At 56.2% G+C, this 17958-nt stretch overlaps 1 protein-coding gene and 1 pseudogene across 2 annotated transcripts in view; one reads left to right on the plus strand and one right to left on the minus strand.

Moving 5' to 3' along the window:
* Positions 1-16627, minus strand: part of TSPEAR (thrombospondin type laminin G domain and EAR repeats) — a 90691-nt gene extending 74064 nt beyond the window's left edge. The window contains exon 1 of the mRNA XM_082459878.1: positions 15665-16627. Within this exon, the coding sequence (XP_082316004.1) occupies positions 15665-15749 (85 nt within the window). The 5' untranslated portion in view covers positions 15750-16627. The remainder of the gene's footprint in view (positions 1-15664) is intronic.
* On the plus strand, positions 1586-8632 carry LOC309659593 (annotated as a pseudogene). The gene is made up of 4 exons: positions 1586-1603; positions 1722-1856; positions 2062-2200; positions 8051-8632. The product of its transcript is annotated as an uncharacterized misc_RNA (transcript).
* Positions 16628-17958: the final 1331 nt, after the last annotated feature.

Below are 17958 nucleotides of genomic sequence, written 5' to 3' on the forward strand. Positions count from 1 at the left end.
GAGATATGGGGATATATGTATATGTATAGCTGATTCACTTTGTTATAAAGCAGAAACTAACACACCATTGTAAAGCAATTATACTCCAATAAAGATGTTAAAAAAAATTCTAGATCTAGCCCCCCACCAAAAAAATAATTCCTTCAAAACTGAGGGTGAAGTGAAACAATTTCAGAAAAACAAAAGCGAGAGGATTCCTCACCTGCAGACTTGCACTACAAGAAGTACTGAAGGATGTCCTTGAGGTGGAATAGAAATGGACTCAGGTGGACACTGGCTGTACAGGAAGCAATGAGGAGCACAGGAGACGTAGAAAGCAGGTAAGTACAGAAGGCTCGCTTTCACTCTTCTAGCGACTGACTTGTAAGACAACTGACTGTTTCAAATGTATTGCTCAGTAACAAGGTCATACATGGACATGTGGTCACATGGGGCTGCCCCAAATTCTCTTTGTTTTAAGTATGGTTTTGACTTGTGGTCAGAGCCCAAGGAGGAGCGTGTGAAGGGCTGACCTCATGGGTCATGGCTTGTCCAGAAGCCTCAAGCTCACCTGCTGTGTGGTCTCAGGTCAGCTCCAGTCTCTTAGTTTTGCAAGTTCTGATCATGCTTTAGTTCCTGAGACCACAGTGGTCTTCAGCCTTGGGGTGACTTCATTACCGTGGTGTCGGACTCATCACAGGGCTTCCTAGGGGAGCCCCCTCTGTCCACACCAGCAGTCACAGGGGGCCTGCACAGGTGCAGAGGGTCTCGGGGACACAGCCTCAGAGGAGGAAGCAGCACTGCCCTGAGAGACGGCCACGCCCTGTAAATAGCACCCACCACAGAATAACATGCTGTGGCCGACATGTAGACAGAACACAGGGCAGGGAGGTGGGAGGAACCCGTAAACCACGCTCCGGCCCGCTGCCCCCCGCCCACGGAGGGGCACTGGGGAGTCTCACGCTGGCTCCAAGCTCGCTCCAAACCGCTCTGCAGGGCCCGGCTCACCAGACCCTTGGGTGCGGAGAGGAATCCAGAGGTTGCTCAGCCCCTCCCTCCACACTCGGTCCTCCTGGGACCGACCCAGTGCTGCCTGACCTAGGTGGGCAATTCTGAGTCGGAAGCTCACAGGGGTCACACACCTAAGCCATGCTCTCCAGGGCCAAATGTGATGGATATTTGCATCTGTCTGTCCCTCACTCTTGTCTGTGCCAACTGATTCTGGACTTTGGGGTATGTCACCAGTGAACCCCTAAGGTCCCAGCACCGTTAGGCACAATGGAAAGACCATGGGTTCCAGAGTGAGGCCGAGCAGCCTCAATGCCTGCTTCTCCGTTCGCAGTGGTGAGAACGTGCACACATCCTGGGATCCTTCCAGATCTTCCTGACTGAACATCTGTGCAAATGGGGTATCACCTGCCCCTTGAATGGTGGCAGGATTGATAATTGATCAGTTACGAGAGAGTCCATGTAAAATGCTTAGCGCAGCCCTGGCACAAAGCTGGAACCCCGCCGTTATGATTATGGCCATAACGTGGCCACAGCCCCCAGTGAGGCGCCCGACCCTGAGGGAGAACCTTCTGGATCACTGAGTTTCCAAATCGCAATGGGGGACGCTGGTGCGGTGAGTGTGGCCGTACTTGTGTGGACAAAGCACAGGGTGTGTAAAACTGGGGAGGGCCTTGAAAATCATGAAGTGGGGCCCCCGTCCCCAACTGACGGCACTTCCCCATCCAACCCAGGCTCCGATTCCAGAAGTCACAGGGCCGCTGGGTCACCGTCAGCCTCCAGCTGAGAAGAAGCTTCCTGAACTGAGTCACTGCGACCAGAAACTCCAGGAAGAGACCCAAGTGGGGGACGAGGAGGAAAGACAACAGGTCGCCACGAGGAAGACACCCAGGTGCCTCGTGGCCAGGACGCCACAGTCCGGGTATGGAGGCAGCCCCGGGGAAGGAGCCTCCGGACCAGCCCTGCCCTCTGCCCTGACCCCACCCAGCTCCATGCCACCGTGTGCCATGCCAGCTGCTCTGAGGGCTGCCAGCCGGCCCGTCCTGCTGTCTGCTGTCCTGCCCTGGGCTGCAGGGGCTCCTGCGATGCCCCCCGCGTGGCTCTGCTGTGCCGGCCGGCCTGCAGCTGCCCGTCCCCGTGCTGCCCAGTGGCCTCCGGCTGCAGCCCAGCCTGCCACGTGCCCAGCCCCTGCCAGGCATCCTGCTGCGTGCCCGTGAGCTGCAAGTCGGTCGTGTGGGTAGTCCCCGCCCGCCAGCCCTCCTGCCCTGCCCTCACCTGCAGGCCTGTCCCCTGCGGAACCCCTTCCTGCTGCTGACTAATCATCTGGAAAATCAATTCTCTGCTATTGATTTCAGAAGACTTCTCCTTGTCTAGTTATCAAGATTCCGTCCGCACATCTCAGTGCTGAATCGGGGGTGGACCCACATCCCATAGGGGCGGGAAATCCGCCATACTTTTCTTATCCATGAAAGCTTAGCAATCTATAAAAAATAAATCTCTGCCCCTCAGTGCTGGGTTTGTGTGTGATTTTCCCTAAGCCCTGTCTCCTTGAGGTTTGCTGTCCTGGACAAGCTGAGGCCAGCATGCAGTCCTGTCCTGGGGCAGTTCTTCTGGGACGGTCATGCCCCTTGGGACATTGAGGGGGGCGGGGGCCCTCTGGGAGGAGTGGTGGCCCAGGCTGTTGAATCCAAAGGGGACGTTCTCCTCAGTGTCTGCATTGAGGACCTTGATCCTCCTTGATCCTTTCCAGGGCTCTCTGGGAGCCTGGAAACGGTGCTGATGAGGAATGATCAATGGGGTGGGGGGCAGGGAGGAAGAGCCCGACGCACCTGCAGCTGCTTGCAATCTCCCAAAGGGCTTTCCAGGGACGAGGTTCGCTGCATGTTGCCCAGAAGCCTGGACCAGGAACCGGGTGACAGGGGAGCGGATTTCAGCTCAAGAGAAGAAAGGGTTTCCTACAAGTCAGAGCTACCCTGCAGTGTAATGAGCACCTGGCGACTGTCCCGGCTTCTGGGTGCTGGAGGCTGGAAGACAGCAGACAGAAGCTGGCACTGGCCACATGTCCATCAGCCCAGGAGCCGGTCAACAAAGCCCAATGTAGTCAGGCAACAGAATGCAATCAGCACAACAGCAGGGATGAACCTCAGAAACCCTGTGCTGGCGAAGGAAGCCCGGCACGAAGGCACCTGCTGTGTGATCCCATTAGATGAAGCCCTCAGACAAGCTGAACTAATAGGTGATTTGAAAAAATCATAAGAGTGGCTGCTTCTGGAGGGCTGGGGTGAAGTTGACTTGGGGGGGTGGGCAGGAAGGACGTTCCAGGTCATGAACACTGAACTCTAGTTAAGGGTATGCTTCCTAAAGTGCCTGAGTGATGTGTACAGCTGTTGGTAACTTACTTTGAAATGCTTCACAAAATAAGATACATGGATATGAGGGTTTCCTGGGTAGGTACCCAAGGAAGCAAATGAAGCACAGGGTCAGTGGTGGATTCTCGGAGTGGACGTGTTTAATCCTTTCAACTTTTCCATATGTTTGAAATTTTTCACAACAAAATGAAAATAAAAAGAGTTGAAACTATAATTAAGGTTTAAGGGGTTTAAAATAATTAAAATATTCATGAAAAAAACAGGAGCCACAAATGGAGTTCCTGCTTTGGATGGGGAAATTAAACCAATAGTGTCTGTGCCGCAGCAGAGTGAATGGGGGTGCAGTCAAAAGAATCTGGGTACTCGGAATTCAAGTGGAATGAGACTGGACTCCAGGTCAGCCGAATATCCGGAGTGCGGGGTGGTTGTGAGAAAGCCAGCCCTCCAAGAGAGTTGATGCCTCCAGTTCAAGATGGAGGGCTCAGCCCACCCACCATCCCACCCAAACTTCCCAAGACCCACCGTGGGGACAGGGGGGTCAGCTTACAGATGTATGAGGGGCTTGACACATGAGACGGAAGTAGAAGAGAGTGTGCTGACCACAAGGCAAGGCACAATAGGAGGGGCTGGCCTGGCCCAGGGGCACCGCGCCACTCTGCTCCCTGTGGGCAGGCCTGGGGGAAGGAGGATGGAACGTGGCCACAGGGAGGGGGGCCGAGTGAACGGCTGGACCCAGGGAGAGTGCCCGGCTGTCCCACACCCTCCCAGGACGTGTGTAGCTCCAGGGCACTTTAACCCCTCACTGGGGGGCGGGGGTGCAGGACGCTGAGGCCCCTAGGAAGCTGCTGGCACCCCAGTCCACAGCTCTCTCATTCCTGCATCTGGGCCCCCATCTCTTACTCCAAAGTGAAGCCCACTGCCTGACAGACCCCCACCCCAATCCCAGGCGCCATGTCAACTTCCCCACGCAGGTGAGATTTCTCTAACACAGCACAGAATGACACACACGGTGCAAGAGGAGCCCAGGCCACCAAGGACCACCCCCACCCTCACCCCAGCAAACGAGGAAAAGCAGCGGCATGAGAATGGAACACCAGGATACAAACGTAAAAATGCACCCCACAGGAGGCAGAAAAGTTAAGAAGCAGGGGAGACCTTTTAAAGATCCTAAATATAACACAAAGACATTCAAGAAGATGTTACAGTCATAAGACAAGGACAAGAGGCTTTGAAAAAGAAAAAATTAGAAAATTTACCAAAAATGGTCCACATTTTTAAAATGGCTTCTTTAGTTAAAAGTGGGATGGGGTCGACATATGAATGGATAAAGAAGATGTGGCACATGTATACAATGGAATATTACTCAACCATAAAAAGAAATGAAATTGAGTTATTTGTAGTGAGGTGGATGGACCTAGAGTCTGTCATACAGAGTGAAGTAAGTCAGAAAGAGAAAAACAAATACCGTATGCTAACACATATATATGGAATCTAAAAAAAAAAAAAGGTTCTGAAGAACCTAGGGGCAAGACAGGAATAAAGATGCAGACGTAGAGAATGGACTTGAGGACATGGGGTGGGAGGGGGAAGCTGGGGCGAGAGTGGCATGGACATATATACACTACCAAATGTAAAAAGTTGGCTGGTGGGAAGCAGCAGCATAGCACAGGGAGATCGGCTCGGTGCTTTGCGATGAGCTAGAGGGGTGGGATAGGGAGGGTGGGAGGGAGGCTCAAGAGGGAGGGGACATGGGGACGTGTGTGTGCATATGGCTGATTCGCTTTGTTGTGCAACAGAAACTAACACAGTATTGTGAAGTAATTATACTCCAGTAAAGATCTATTAAAAAAAAAAGTAGAATGGGGAATCCAGAGACCTGTCAGTTTGTCCTCCTCCCCTCCCCTCCGTCCCACCCCTCCTCCCTCTCACTCTCCCTCTCTCTCTCTCTCTCTCCTTCTCCCCCTCCCCTCTCTCTCTGACACACGTCCTCACCTCTGAAGTATCTCCCCAGGACTTGGTTTTAAAGTCTTGTCACTTTGACTCCCTCTCTCCCCAAGCTTCCAGAGATCATGGAATTGGCCCGTACGTCATTGGGTATCAGCGAGCAGAGCTTACAGCAAAGCATGGCCTTCACCCTTATGTCTCCACTGTCTTAAATTGTTAACACAGTATGATGAACCAGCCATGACTTATAGCTGACTTTCTCTATAATAAACTTATTTTTCAAGAATTCTTAAGTCCCCATCAACACACTAAGACTCTAAAAAATGACCAACATAACACTTACCAAGGACCAATTCATCCATATCATAACAACTGTAAAAATGCACAAGAGGAGGACATTATATATGAATAAAAGACTAAATTCATCAAGAAGATATAAGAATTAAAAACACATACACACCACACAACAGAGACCCAAAATATATGAAACAAACATTGGCAGAATTGAAGTGAGAAGCAGACAGTTCTCTAACAATATTTGAAGCCTTGAATACCCCATTTTCAATAATGGACAAAACATCTAGGCAGATCAATAAGGAAATAGAGGACTTGAACAGCACTATAAATCAACTAGTCATGACAAACACATACAGGACACTCACCCATCAACAGCACATTAAACACTCTCCAGGACAAACCATATGTTAGGCCACAAAACAAGCCTCAGTGGATTTTTTAAAAACTGAAATCATACAAAGGGTCTATTCCAAGCACAATGGAATGAAGCTAGACATCAATAACAGAAGGAAACTAGAAAATTCACAATATGTGGAAATTAAACAACATACTATTTTTCTTAATGTGGGTCAAAGTCAAAAGTCACAGAAAATTAGAAAATACTAATGATGAATTAAAATTAAAATGCAATGTATCAGAACCTATGGGAGGCAGTGAAGGCTGTGCTCAGAGGGAAATTTAAGGCTATAAATGCCTACATTTAAAAAAGAAGAATGGGACTTCCTTGGCTGTCCAGCAGTTAAGACTCCATGCTACCAATGCAGGGGGTCTGGGTTCGATCCCTGGTCAGGGAACTAGATCCTGCAAGCTGCAACTGAGAGCCCGCATGCCACAACTAAAAATCCTGCACGCGCAATGAAGATCTTGCATGTGGCAACGAAGATCTCACGTGCTGCAACTAAGATATGGCACAGACAAATAAATAAATATATAAATAATTTTTTAAAAAAGAAGTCATGCTTGGATTCTTTCTACATCTGTCTTGGTATTAATTACCACAGCAATTTAACATTAAAAAAGGAGAAGAAGAAGAAGAATGATCTCAGATCAAAAAACTAACTTAACACCTTGAGGAACCAGAAAAATAAGAGCAAACTAAACCCAAAGACAGAAGAAGGAAGGAAATAATAAAGATTAGAGTGAAAATAAATGACATAGAAAATAGAAAAACAGCAGACAATTAACAGACCAAGGTTGATTCCTTGAAAAGATATACAAAATTGACCAGCAAAGAAAAAAAGAGAGAAGGTGCAATAACTAAATTCAGAACTTAAAGTAGGGATATTACCATGAATCTTAGAGAAATAAAAAGTATTATAAAAGAATACTATGGACAATTGTATGCCAACAAATTATAACCTAGATGAAATGGAAATTTTTCCGTAAATACGCAAATTACCTAAACTGACTAAAAATGAAACAGAAAATCTCAACAGACCTCAACAGTAAAGATCTCAATAGTAAAGATATTGAATTATTAATCAATAACCTCCCAGGAAAGAAAAGCCCAGGACCAGATGGCTTTGCTAGTGAATCCTACCAGCATGTAAAGAATTAACACCAAACCTTCTCAAGCTTTTCCAAAAACCAGAAGAAAGAACACTTCCTAACTCATTCTATGATGCCAGCATTTCCCAGATGTAAAGAAAATTACGCGCTAGTATGCCTTATGAACACAGATGCAAAAATCCTCAAGAAAATACTAGCAAACTGACTCCAATAGCATATTAAAAGGATTATATACCATGACCAAGTGGGATTTATACCAGGAATGCAAGGTTGGTTCGATATTTTTTTAAAGAAATCAATCAATGTAATATACCACATTAACAGAATAAAGGGGAAAAAATGATCTCAATTGATGCAGAAAAGGATTTTGACAAAATCCAACACAAATTTCATGATAGAAAAAAACTCAAAATTAGGAATAGAAGAGAAATTCCTCAACAGTATAAAAGGAATTTATGAAAACTCCACAGCGAACATGACACTCAATGTGCCCTTCATTGGTATATGGATTCAGGAGGAAATAAAGAGAATATTAAAAAAGAACAAAATATGCTAGTGATTCCACTGAGTGTTGAGAAGTAGGGAAAATAATAGTAAGAAGCCCCAGAAAGATGCTCAGTGGGGGGCGAGGCAGGTGGCTGTCAGGAGCTGCTGGCCCTCTAGGGTCCACCCACGGGATTGGCTCTAGATTACTGGACACCACCTCTGTGGCTGGACCCCTGTTCCGTGGATCCCCTGGGCTCCAGCCCCTCGGGAGTTTAATGAGTTACTTGTCATGGGATTACGACGAGTCTCCTCAGGACCAACAACAAGGAAACGGCCTCTGCTGGGCCTTCCTGATGCAATGACACACACGCCTCACCACCACTTTCCAACCACCGGAAAACCTCACACGGCCTCACCCGTCCACTCCCTCACACATTCACCCTCTCACCCTCCTCCAGCCACCGCTCCCACCACGGCCGCGTCCACCCCGTCCGTCTGCTCCAGCGCCCTGAGCTACGGCAGCGGCTCTGCCTGCCCAGTTCCTGCACCGGCTCCTGCTGGCAGGTGGACGACTGCCCAGAGAGCTGCTGCGAGCCCCCTGCCATGCCCCCAGCTGCTGCGCCCCGGCCCCGTGCCTGACCCTCGTCTGCACCCCAGTGAGCTGTATGTCCAGCCCCTGCTGCCCACCAGCCTGCACCAGCCCCTGCACGGCCCCGTGCTGCCAGCAGTCTAGCTGCCAGCCCTCCTGCTGCACCTGCTCCCCCTGCCAGCAGGCCTGCTGCGTGCCCGTCTGTTGCACACCTGTGTGCTGCACACCTGTCTGCCGTGAGCCCGTGTGCTGCAAGCCCATCTGCTGCACACCTGTCTGCTGCAAGCCCGTGTGCTGTGAGGTTGCCCCCTGCTCAGCCCCCTCGTGCTGCCAGCCCAGCCCCTGCCCCTCGTCCTGCCGCAGACCCCCCTCCTCCGCGTCCCTGCTCTGCCGCCCCGTGTGCTCCCGCCTGGCCTGCTGCGTCCCCGCCTCGGGCACGTCCTGCAGCTGACTGGCACGTCCCCCCAGGGCCAGCCAGGTGCTATGGGCCACCCCCACCTCTGCCATTGCCAGCCACCGGCCACCCTCAGGATTTAACCCAGCACGAGCTGCGGTCTACACCTCTACATGAACGTGAGCTGACCTAGGACCCCAACAAGCAGGGCTTAGCCCATCTGTAGCCTCCAGATCAGGCCCAGATGAACCTGAGACAGCCCTCCCCTATTATTGCGGGTCCCCAGGTTTCTCCTGAAAGCCATGGACACTGCTCTTCGCCCCTAGCCTTTTGGGGCCCTACTCTGCTCCGTCTCTGCCCCTCCTGCTGCTGTGTGCCGTCCCCTCCCCTCACAGGGGTCTTGAGCTGAGTGAGTAAACTCGCCATCCTCCCCTCAGCTGGTCCTCCTTCCCAGCTGGTTGCATGTTTCATCGCTTCCGGCCCTCGGGGCTGACATAAATGACTCTGGCCTCAGCAGCCTTGGAGCCAAGCCATGCCCTGGGAGCACTTCCAAGGGTGTTGAGCTCTGAGGCCCACCCAGTCGTCCCCATGGCCCTCGACTCCTGCGTCTGCATCTCTGGGCAGCTCTGGGTGGCTGTGCTGTGTGTCTGAGATTGTGGTGGCCAACGCCACGTGGCCAGCGGGCCCCTTGGCGAGAGGGCCCCCTTGCCCCCAGCCTGGCTCTCCCTGGTCAGCCTGGGGACACGCAGAAGGCAGGGCCCCGCTGGCTTCTGGCCCCATGGGACACAGCTGAAGTAGAGCGTCCCTGCTGACCCCCAGCTGCGCCTGTCCCTCCACCTCCCCTCGAACTGCGCGCTGTATTCAGTCTTCAAATGTCCCAACCTGCCTTGTCTGTGCCACATAGAATAGTGACAACGTCCCCTCCCCAGCCCCGGCTCCCGGCTGGGTGCAGCAGAGGTCAAGGGGAAGAGACCAGCAGGTAGGTGACTTCCAGGGCCCACACTCTGGGGCCTGAGGCCTAGGCTTGCTGCCTGAGGGTGACACTTGGGGCCAGTCTGGATGGGGCCCCCGTGTTTCCCGTAGCCCCAAGCTTCCCATGGCCAGCCCTCATTCCTAACCAGCGTTCCCTCCACCGCCACCCTGCCCCCAGTGCCACCTCTAGCTCTTAACCCTACGCTGCTATTGACGTGACACCTCCCTCCCTCCCAGGAGGCCATGAAATCCAGCAAGACATTCCACAAAAGGAGGGGGATCAACAGTGAATGCCCCCTTAGAGCAGGTCTGAGAGATCACCTGACCCTCCGGTGGTCTCCCCTGGAGAACCGGGTGCAGACTCCCTGGCTGGCTTTTCCAGTGCCACTACCCCCAAAAGGGGGTCCTCAGGGAATATGTCAGTGGAAGTAGGGCCCTCCTGCAACTAGAACTGGGTGGTGGAAATGGGTACAGACAGACTAACGCCCTACGGCCCTCCTCCTACATTCTGGGGCTGCGGAGGGAGGTGGGAGTCCTGAACCCAGCCTCCCCTGGGGCCCCGCCCCTCCCCACCGCTCTCTATGGGACCCTGCCCCTGCCTCCTGGGACCCTTCTATGGAGGAGAAGGTGTGAGAAATCAATTCCCTCAGCTATTTCAGGGGCCAGAAAATTCACTGGGGCTCTGCCCACCAGGGCCTCCTCTATGCCTTTAGCAGCCTCCCTCTGGCCAACCCCACCAGCACCCCCATCCCAGACACCAGCACCCCCATCCGAGAGACCAGCACCCCCATCCCAGAGACCAGTGAACTGTGGGGCCCCAGCTTCCTGTACGCCTTGACTCCTCTGCCAGCTAGTGAAACCCACAGGCCCCTTCTCAGAAACACGAATTTAACTGCATAAAATATAATACTCCAGATTTCAAGGGGAGACCATTATCATTACCAATTACCAAAAAAAAAAAAAAAATTTTTAATGATGTAGTGAGATGTGGGCTTTTTTACTAAGGCATTAACAAGGAGAGCGGCGGGCCTCAGGCGGATGGGGGACAGAACGTTTGTGCATATTTGTGCGCGGCAGGAGGGTGCCGGTGGCTCAGCTGGTGACAGTCCCAGGTGTGGCCCAAAGCAGGCACATCCCTCACTGTCAGCTGCTGCGTCTGGGTTAGTTATGAAGACGAAGGTGCAGCGCGTCCTGCCCAAGTTCACGGCCACTTAATTCCAGCCCCCGACCCTGGATGGAGCCAGCTGCGTCGGGGACAGAGCGCACGCGGACGGCGGCGGCGGCCAGTCACCAACGACTGGTGACCCTTCCCTGGGGCGCCCCAAGCTCAGCGCTCGACCCCCCCAGACGCGCGACACGCCGAGCGAGGCATCACGGGGAGGGCCGTTCCCCAGCGCAGGGGTCCCAGGAGCGCCCACCTGAGCTCCGTCCCCGTGCGGCGGCACCCGAGCCCGGACACCGCTGACCCCGAGAGCCCCAGCCCGGAGCCATCGTCCAGCCCGCCTGCGCCACGTGGAGCTGCCGAGCCGCCGCGCCCGCGGCCTGGAAGAGTTTCCCGTCTCCCTCGGTTACCCGCGCTGCCGCGGCCGCTGCAGCAACCGCGGAAACGCGCGGGGCCAGAAAGACAACCGAATTTCACCACCTGGGTGGATGTCCTCCGGCTTCTTCCCAGCGGCGAGCGGGCGCGCACACGTACTCACACTAATGCTCACACGTGTTCACGCACCCGCGCACACTCACATATCCACGCGCGCGCGCACACCCCGCCTTCCCCTCGGCGTAGGAAGACCCCCCTCGGTCCACGCGCGCCCCGCGGTCCCGCCAGGCCGGCACGGGCGACAGCGAGGCCCGTGCGGTGGCCCCAACCCCGCCCCGCCCAGCCCAGAGGTGGGCAGCTCCCGCCTTCGGGGTCACCTCCCTTCCCCCTTCCATCACCCGAGGCCCGAGCGGGGGCGGAGGGGGGGCTCGCCGGGCTGCAAACCGACCGTGGGGTCACCGAGGAGGCGGGGTGGGCATCCTCCTTTTCCTCTCGCACCTCCCAGCGGCGGGTAAGTACCCCCTGGCAGTGCCAGAGATGCTCACCAGAGTGGATTCGCCGGAGACCCCCACAAAGTCCCCAAAGCGCCATGCCCCGACCTGGGGGTGGGATGGAAAGTGATCCACGAACACAGGGCTCCCCACCCCGAGCCCCAGCCCCTCCCGGGGACCGAGACCCGCGGGAAGGAGCCGGCTTTCAGGCTTTCTGCGCGGGGCTGGGGGTGGGGTCACGTGGGGGCGTTAGCTTGGGCATGGCTGCTGGGTGAGGAGGGGTCTCCGAGAGGCTCGGGGAGCCCCCAGCCCCCGGGCCGGACCCTCCTTCAGGCAGAAATGTGTGGTTGGGACGCCAAGGGTGACAGCCGGGGACCATGTCCCCGTCGCTCCCCAGACTTTCAGGATGGGGAGACAAGTGGGCACCCTCCCATCCCTACCCCACACAGACACAGAGGTCCGCTCTAAGCCCGGAGCTCAGAATCCACCCGGGGGCGGGGAGGGATTGCGGGGCAGGGGGGAAGGAGAGATGGGGGGGTTCCGGCTGGAAACAGAGCCCAGACCCCGAAGCACGCATTGGTGGCTTCCTAGATTTTATCCTGGAAAAAGACCTCCTGGAAATCTATGATTTACTCTTAAAAATCAAAACCAAAGAACCAGCATATAGTGTATGAGGTTGCATTATAAAAATGAATATTCTTGGTTTCCTAATTTCTGTGCAAACAACGCCCTGGTTTAACGGTTGAGAATTCTTTAAAAGGAAACGGGCGTCAGGCGGACAGTCTGTCTCCAGTTGCCAGCCGCACCCCAGCCCTGCAAAACCGTCAAGCAGGCCAGGTGGGCCTTTCAGCCTCGGTCCCCACACCACCCGCCACTTGGCGGCCTCTCCTTCCTGTGGCCCACGCAGAGTGGTCCCCCATGCCCGGCTCCGGGGGCCACCTGGGGTGTGGAGCTCAGATGAGGCTGGTGTTGAACGGGGCGCCGGCCTGGGGCTGGGGCGGCTCGGACGCAGCCTCGGGGGCCCCCAGCATCCGAGGGCGGGGCGGGAAGCCACACCCACGTGGACAAAGCAGGCTGATGGGGAACCTAGCGGCAGCTTCCTAACTGCAAACTGCTCAGCGGCTTTGCCCACGGCCCTGCTGACGGCTGTGTGAGCCCAGAAGGGGGCGTCGTGCCCTCACAGGACTCCCAGGACCCGGCGTGCGGGCCTCGCCAGGTGGCCAGGATTCCCCAACTCCCTGGGAAGCACTGCCCTTCCTGCAGCGTTTCCATTAACGGAGCCCAAAGGACAGGGTGGAAGGATTCCTGGGAGCCGCCAGCAAGGGAGGGGAAGGGCTTCCTCCCCGCCAACCCCATGCCCCTCGTCGGGCCACCCGCCTGCAGCCTTCACACCCCAACTAGCTTTTGTAATGCGAATCTGTGCCCCTCATTTCCTGGGCACTTCCTCTAGCTCCAGGGATGCAGCCCAGTCCAGACCCCAGGTCTGACCCCCCGCCCGCCCCGGGTTCCCCCACACCGGCCGAGAGCCTTGTCCTCGCACGGGGCCGGGCTGCAGTGTGACAGCGCGGGCGCAGTGCCTTCCTTGCAGGGGCGTCGAGCAAGTGAAGGAGGGAAGGGGCTGCTGAGGGTGCCATGTTTGCCAGGTTCGCGCCTCAGCGCAGCCCTGAGCCCCGGGTGAGGAGCCGCCTCTGACTTTCCCCGGGTGACAGAGGACACCCCGCGGCAGGTCACCCCGCTCCGAGCGCCCCCCCGCACCCCGCCAGTGACCCAGCGTTGGGGGCCAGCTGCCCCCGCTACGGCTTCCACAGAACCCCTCCGCCTTGGCCTCCCGCCCACGTGGAGACAATGCTGGGCCGGGACAGGCTGAGTCGGGGGTGGACGGCAGGCTCTTTGGCCACAGAGGCTGGTCACTCCCTGACCAAGAGCGCAGGTCTAGAACTCAGGCCACCAAGCTGTCCCCTGGCAGGACACCCGCAGCCACTTTCCTGGCACCATGCACATCACACCCCCCCAGAGTCGTGGACTTTGTGTGGGAGCTGAAGGTCTTCTACTCCCGGTCCAGCCTCTGTCCCAGGGCAGCTGGCCCGGCTTGCTGGAGCAGCGGAGGGGTCCGAGCATCAGAAGACCCAGGCTGTGGCCTGCCACAGCATCCCAGGGGAGCCCGCCCCACACACCCGCTGCGCGCCCGGAGCCCCGGCCTCTCTGCTCCAGACCCGCCTCACCCTCCCGCCCTGAGGCTGGTCCAGCAGCTGGTTTCCCAGCCTGCTCCTCCCACCCGCCCTCCGCAGCCTCGTTCGTGCTGACAGCCTGCCAGGATCAGCTGAGGCTCTCTGAGACTTGACCCGTCCTCAGATGCCCCTGTGCAGAAGGGCCAGCCCCAGGCCCCAGCCCTTATCAGAGGGACTGCACCAGACCCCGGGCAGAGATGTAACCTCAACTTCCTCATCGGCAAAACTGTCCACACCACCTCCTGTAAGGGGCTGCTCTCTCATGGTCACAGACTCGGACGGGCTTGGGGAAGGGGGACAGGACTTCAAAACCCGAGGTCGTCACAGCCAAGGTCCAGGCACTTCACACACAGCGGCACAGGCCCAGGAGCAAGGGCTAAGGGAAAGTGAAATCCAAACCCCACACAAACCCTACGGTGTAACCTCCTGTGCTTTTCAAAACCAAATGCTATCAAAGTGACTTCTTTAACTATTTGAGTCCTGACTAGCCGTTATCAAGTGTCTTGGGAGAGTTCCAAATTTAGTTCAATATTATTTACTTGACTTTTATCTTTTCTCCCTGGTTGTCAGTCTTTATAACTGGGTCATCTTTTAACTATTTGCAGCATACCTTCAGGGGAGAGGGGGCGGGCTTTATAAATAACCTTTATTATTACTATGCAAGTTGATTCTGTTCCCAGTGCTGAAGGGAACATGAAGATACACGTCTGTGACTCACCCCACCTGGGAGACACTGAGTGCTCAGGACGACGCAGAGCGGGTGCTGCGCCCCTGACCCCGCATGCGGGTCTGTCCTCCATGCTCAAAGCCGGGTGGGGGGGCGGCGGTGTTTCAGGGCTACAGGTGGGCTCGGCTTCTGTGTGGTTTGCACATCATGCATCCCAAGGCTGTGACTGCAGCAGGTGCAGGGGCCTTGGGGGCCCGGGTAGTCCTTCCCAACACACACCCGGGGGCTGCTCCCCTCCACCCGCACGGTCTGGCTGTTCCCTAGGGGGCTGGGGGTTTTTATAGCCCCCCCCCAAGTGTGAACACAGGTCAGCGTTCCAAACTTGGGTCATCATGGGCCATCTCCTGGTCACATCACTGGGAACCAAGTGCCATCAGAGCAAAGAGCCATAACACGCAGGGGACTTGGGAGGATTCCAGGAGCCCAGGCTGAGATATCTGCAAATAAACCGGGAGCCACGCACAATCCACCTCCGCGCCACCGCCCTCGGCGAGGCCCCGCATGCCCATCGCTCACTCCCCATCCCGAAGCTCAGCTTCTAGCTTCCGGGTCTCGTTTCCCCTTTACTCCGTTTGTCAGCGTTAGGTCGGATAAATAAAGTCTCTTGGTAGAAACTGCAGAAAGGCATGATGTCGTGGTCACTGGCAGGTCAACTCGGCCTTTCTAAGGAGGAGGGGGCGGGATCTCCCCTCCGACTCCGCTCTCCGCTGGAGGGGGGTCCGCGTGCCTGGGACCCGCCCCACGTGCCCCTCTTCTCGCGGGACAGGACTGCCCGGCCCCAGCGGCGGGCCTGCCCTCTGCCAAGTGCAGCCCTGGGTTCTCTGTCCACGGCGGGCGAGTGACCCGCCAGCCGCTGGGCCTCATTCCTCCGGCAGGTGAAGGGCCTTCCTGCAGGCCCAGCAGGTAAGTACTGTGGAGGGCCTGGGATGGGGGAGGGTAACCCTTTGAAAGGAGTCCCCACCCTGCTGGCTTTCCTATCGAGAGCGCCTCCGTGTTGCTCCCTTTAATCTTCTCTCCCTCCTCCTCCCAGGGCCACTCAGCACCGTGACCTGGACTCGGCCTGAGAAAGTGGCACCGCACGCCCGGCGTCCCTCCCGGCCCCCGCGCGCGCCCCGCCCCGTTCCCCCCACTTACCCGTGCAGGGCCCCCATCGCCCGGCGCCTCGGCCCGGGGTCGCCAGGGGCAAGAGCACGACACACAGAGTCAGCAGGACAGACATGAGGGGCCCGGGTCCCAAGCTCCATCCAGGGGCTCCACACGCGCCCGCACCCGGTAGGCACCTGCTCCTCGCACACCTGGCTCGGCCCTTTCAGGGCGGCCTCGGCCCGGCGGTCACTGGGGTGGCCACAACCCCGGGGCCTGCGCAGGGACAGCGGCGCCCGGCGGGGACGGGGACGCGACGCAGGTGGTGCTGGCAGGTCGGGCTGCAGCCTCACTCTATCTCATTCACACCTGGGCTGTGGTCCTGCCCTGCAGGTGACAGCTGATAACATCTTGGCGGGGCCTCGATTAGTCATTGGCAAAGCGCATTTTTCCCAAAGGAAAGACAGAAATAGATCATCAGGAGAGCTGAGAGCAAACCAGAAAACTCCGGGCCCGGTGTTCCCTGGGTGCAGGCCCCGCGCCCGCCCGCGGGCTGAGGACAGGCGCACCGGCCACCCGCCGCCGGGAGGAGGGAGCAGAGCCGGTGGGCGGTCCTGAGCTGGCCGTGGTCCCCACGCGGCCGCCCAGGGCTTTTATCTGGTGCCCAGCCCTCCCGAGGGCGTGTGGGTTTGTCAACCGTTGGCTTTCAGGAATTTCCCTCCGGAGGGAAGTCAGTCCTGCAGGGGAACAGCTAATGAGGAGACAGGAGCGTCCCGGGAGAGGCGTGGCCGTGAGGCGGGTGGTTCGTTTCCTTGGCGACCGGCCACTGGGCTCTGGCCTCCGCAAACCGCGGTCCACGTGCAACGCTGCTCCAAGCCAGACAGTTACTAAGTGTGATTATTCTTTTTTAAAACCCCTCCGTTGAGTGTGCAAGGACAGACCGGGGAGAGGGGAGGGGGAGAGAACTCACAGGCCCCCACAGGGCACCCTTTCCTCGTTTCAGAGGCAGCGTTATGGTCGTGAACCCCAAGCTCTCCCCGGGAAGCCCCAGCTGCGAGGTGTGGGCAGAGGCCGGTCTGACACAGAAGGGGCTTGTGGAGGACACAGACCCTGGGGTTAGGGCTTGGGGGGAGGGGGAGGGGGAGGGAGAGACAGAGAGAAAGAAGGGGGTGTAGGCAGAGAAAGAATATGTTAAAGGCTCTTCCCATAAAACAGCCACTGTGACTCCAGAGATTCTTGTTCCGTCTGCCTCTCCGTCTGTCTGTCCACACGCAGGTGTTTTACATCCTAGTCATAGGGTCTCTTTTTCTGGGGTCACATGAAGAACTCTGTGACCCCCCCCACTTACACCTGCCCCCTCAGAGTGCCGGGGATCCCTGGGGGGGCCTCCCTCACCGCTGCCCCAGGGCCCCTGCCCACCCAGGTCCGGCCGGACCCGCAGGGTAGGGAAGGAGACTCTGACCCCGCGGGCCCCCAGGAGCTGTGAGACGCTCACACACGGTACAGATGCGGGCACCATTTGATGAGAGGAAGGACGTAGTCCCCCCAAAGAGGGAAGGCCTGGTCTTTGGAGAAGGGACAGGAATTTAAATTGAACAAATTGAGCTTTTCTCTTTTCTTTCTCAATTGATGAGAACTTCGGGGTCACGGTGGCCCTGGGTGGGGCAGGGCAGGTCAGAAGGACAGGTGACTTCCCACAGGATGGGCAGGTGGCCCCTCGGGCAGGGCCACCAACCCAGGCAGCGTCCCTGTGACTCCTGCTGACCTCGCCACATGACCAATGACCTCTGACCCCCAAGTCTCTTGCTGACCATTAACTGGTTGATAAAAATAAAATCATGTATTGTTTTTTAACAGCCAGATTTGAAAAATCAAAATTATGTTACCTGGAACCCTTCCAAAAAAGTTTCCTTCTAAAAAAAAAAAAAAAAGTTTCCTTCTGTTACATTTGACCCAGTAATACTAGTCAGACTCTGGATGATCAACAAGGGTCTTTAGTGAAAATTTATTCATTTTTAAAGCTACAAAAATATGTGTCTGAACACAGAGAAAGCTCAGAATTTCCTTCTCTAGACTGGTTCCCGTGTGACCCTGGACAAGTCACATAAATGATCAGAATTGTTTCCACATCTGTAGAAAGTGCCTTGTAAGCCCTGCACGGCAGGGACGTCCTGTGAGCTACGTGCTGGGTTTAGTTTACATGAAGCAGCATTTCTGCAAACGCGTCCCGGTCACACGGCTCTGAGGGACGCAGCCAGGGTAGGGGGATTCCACGTCCCTCCCCGGGGACACACAAGCGCCCAGGAGTGGAAGCCTCTGAGCCTTTGGCAACAAAGAAAGCGGCT

The sequence above is a fragment of the Balaenoptera physalus genome (genome assembly GCF_965194825.1).
Source record: "Balaenoptera physalus genome assembly, chromosome: 4".
Classification (NCBI taxonomy): Eukaryota; Metazoa; Chordata; class Mammalia; order Artiodactyla; family Balaenopteridae; genus Balaenoptera; species Balaenoptera physalus.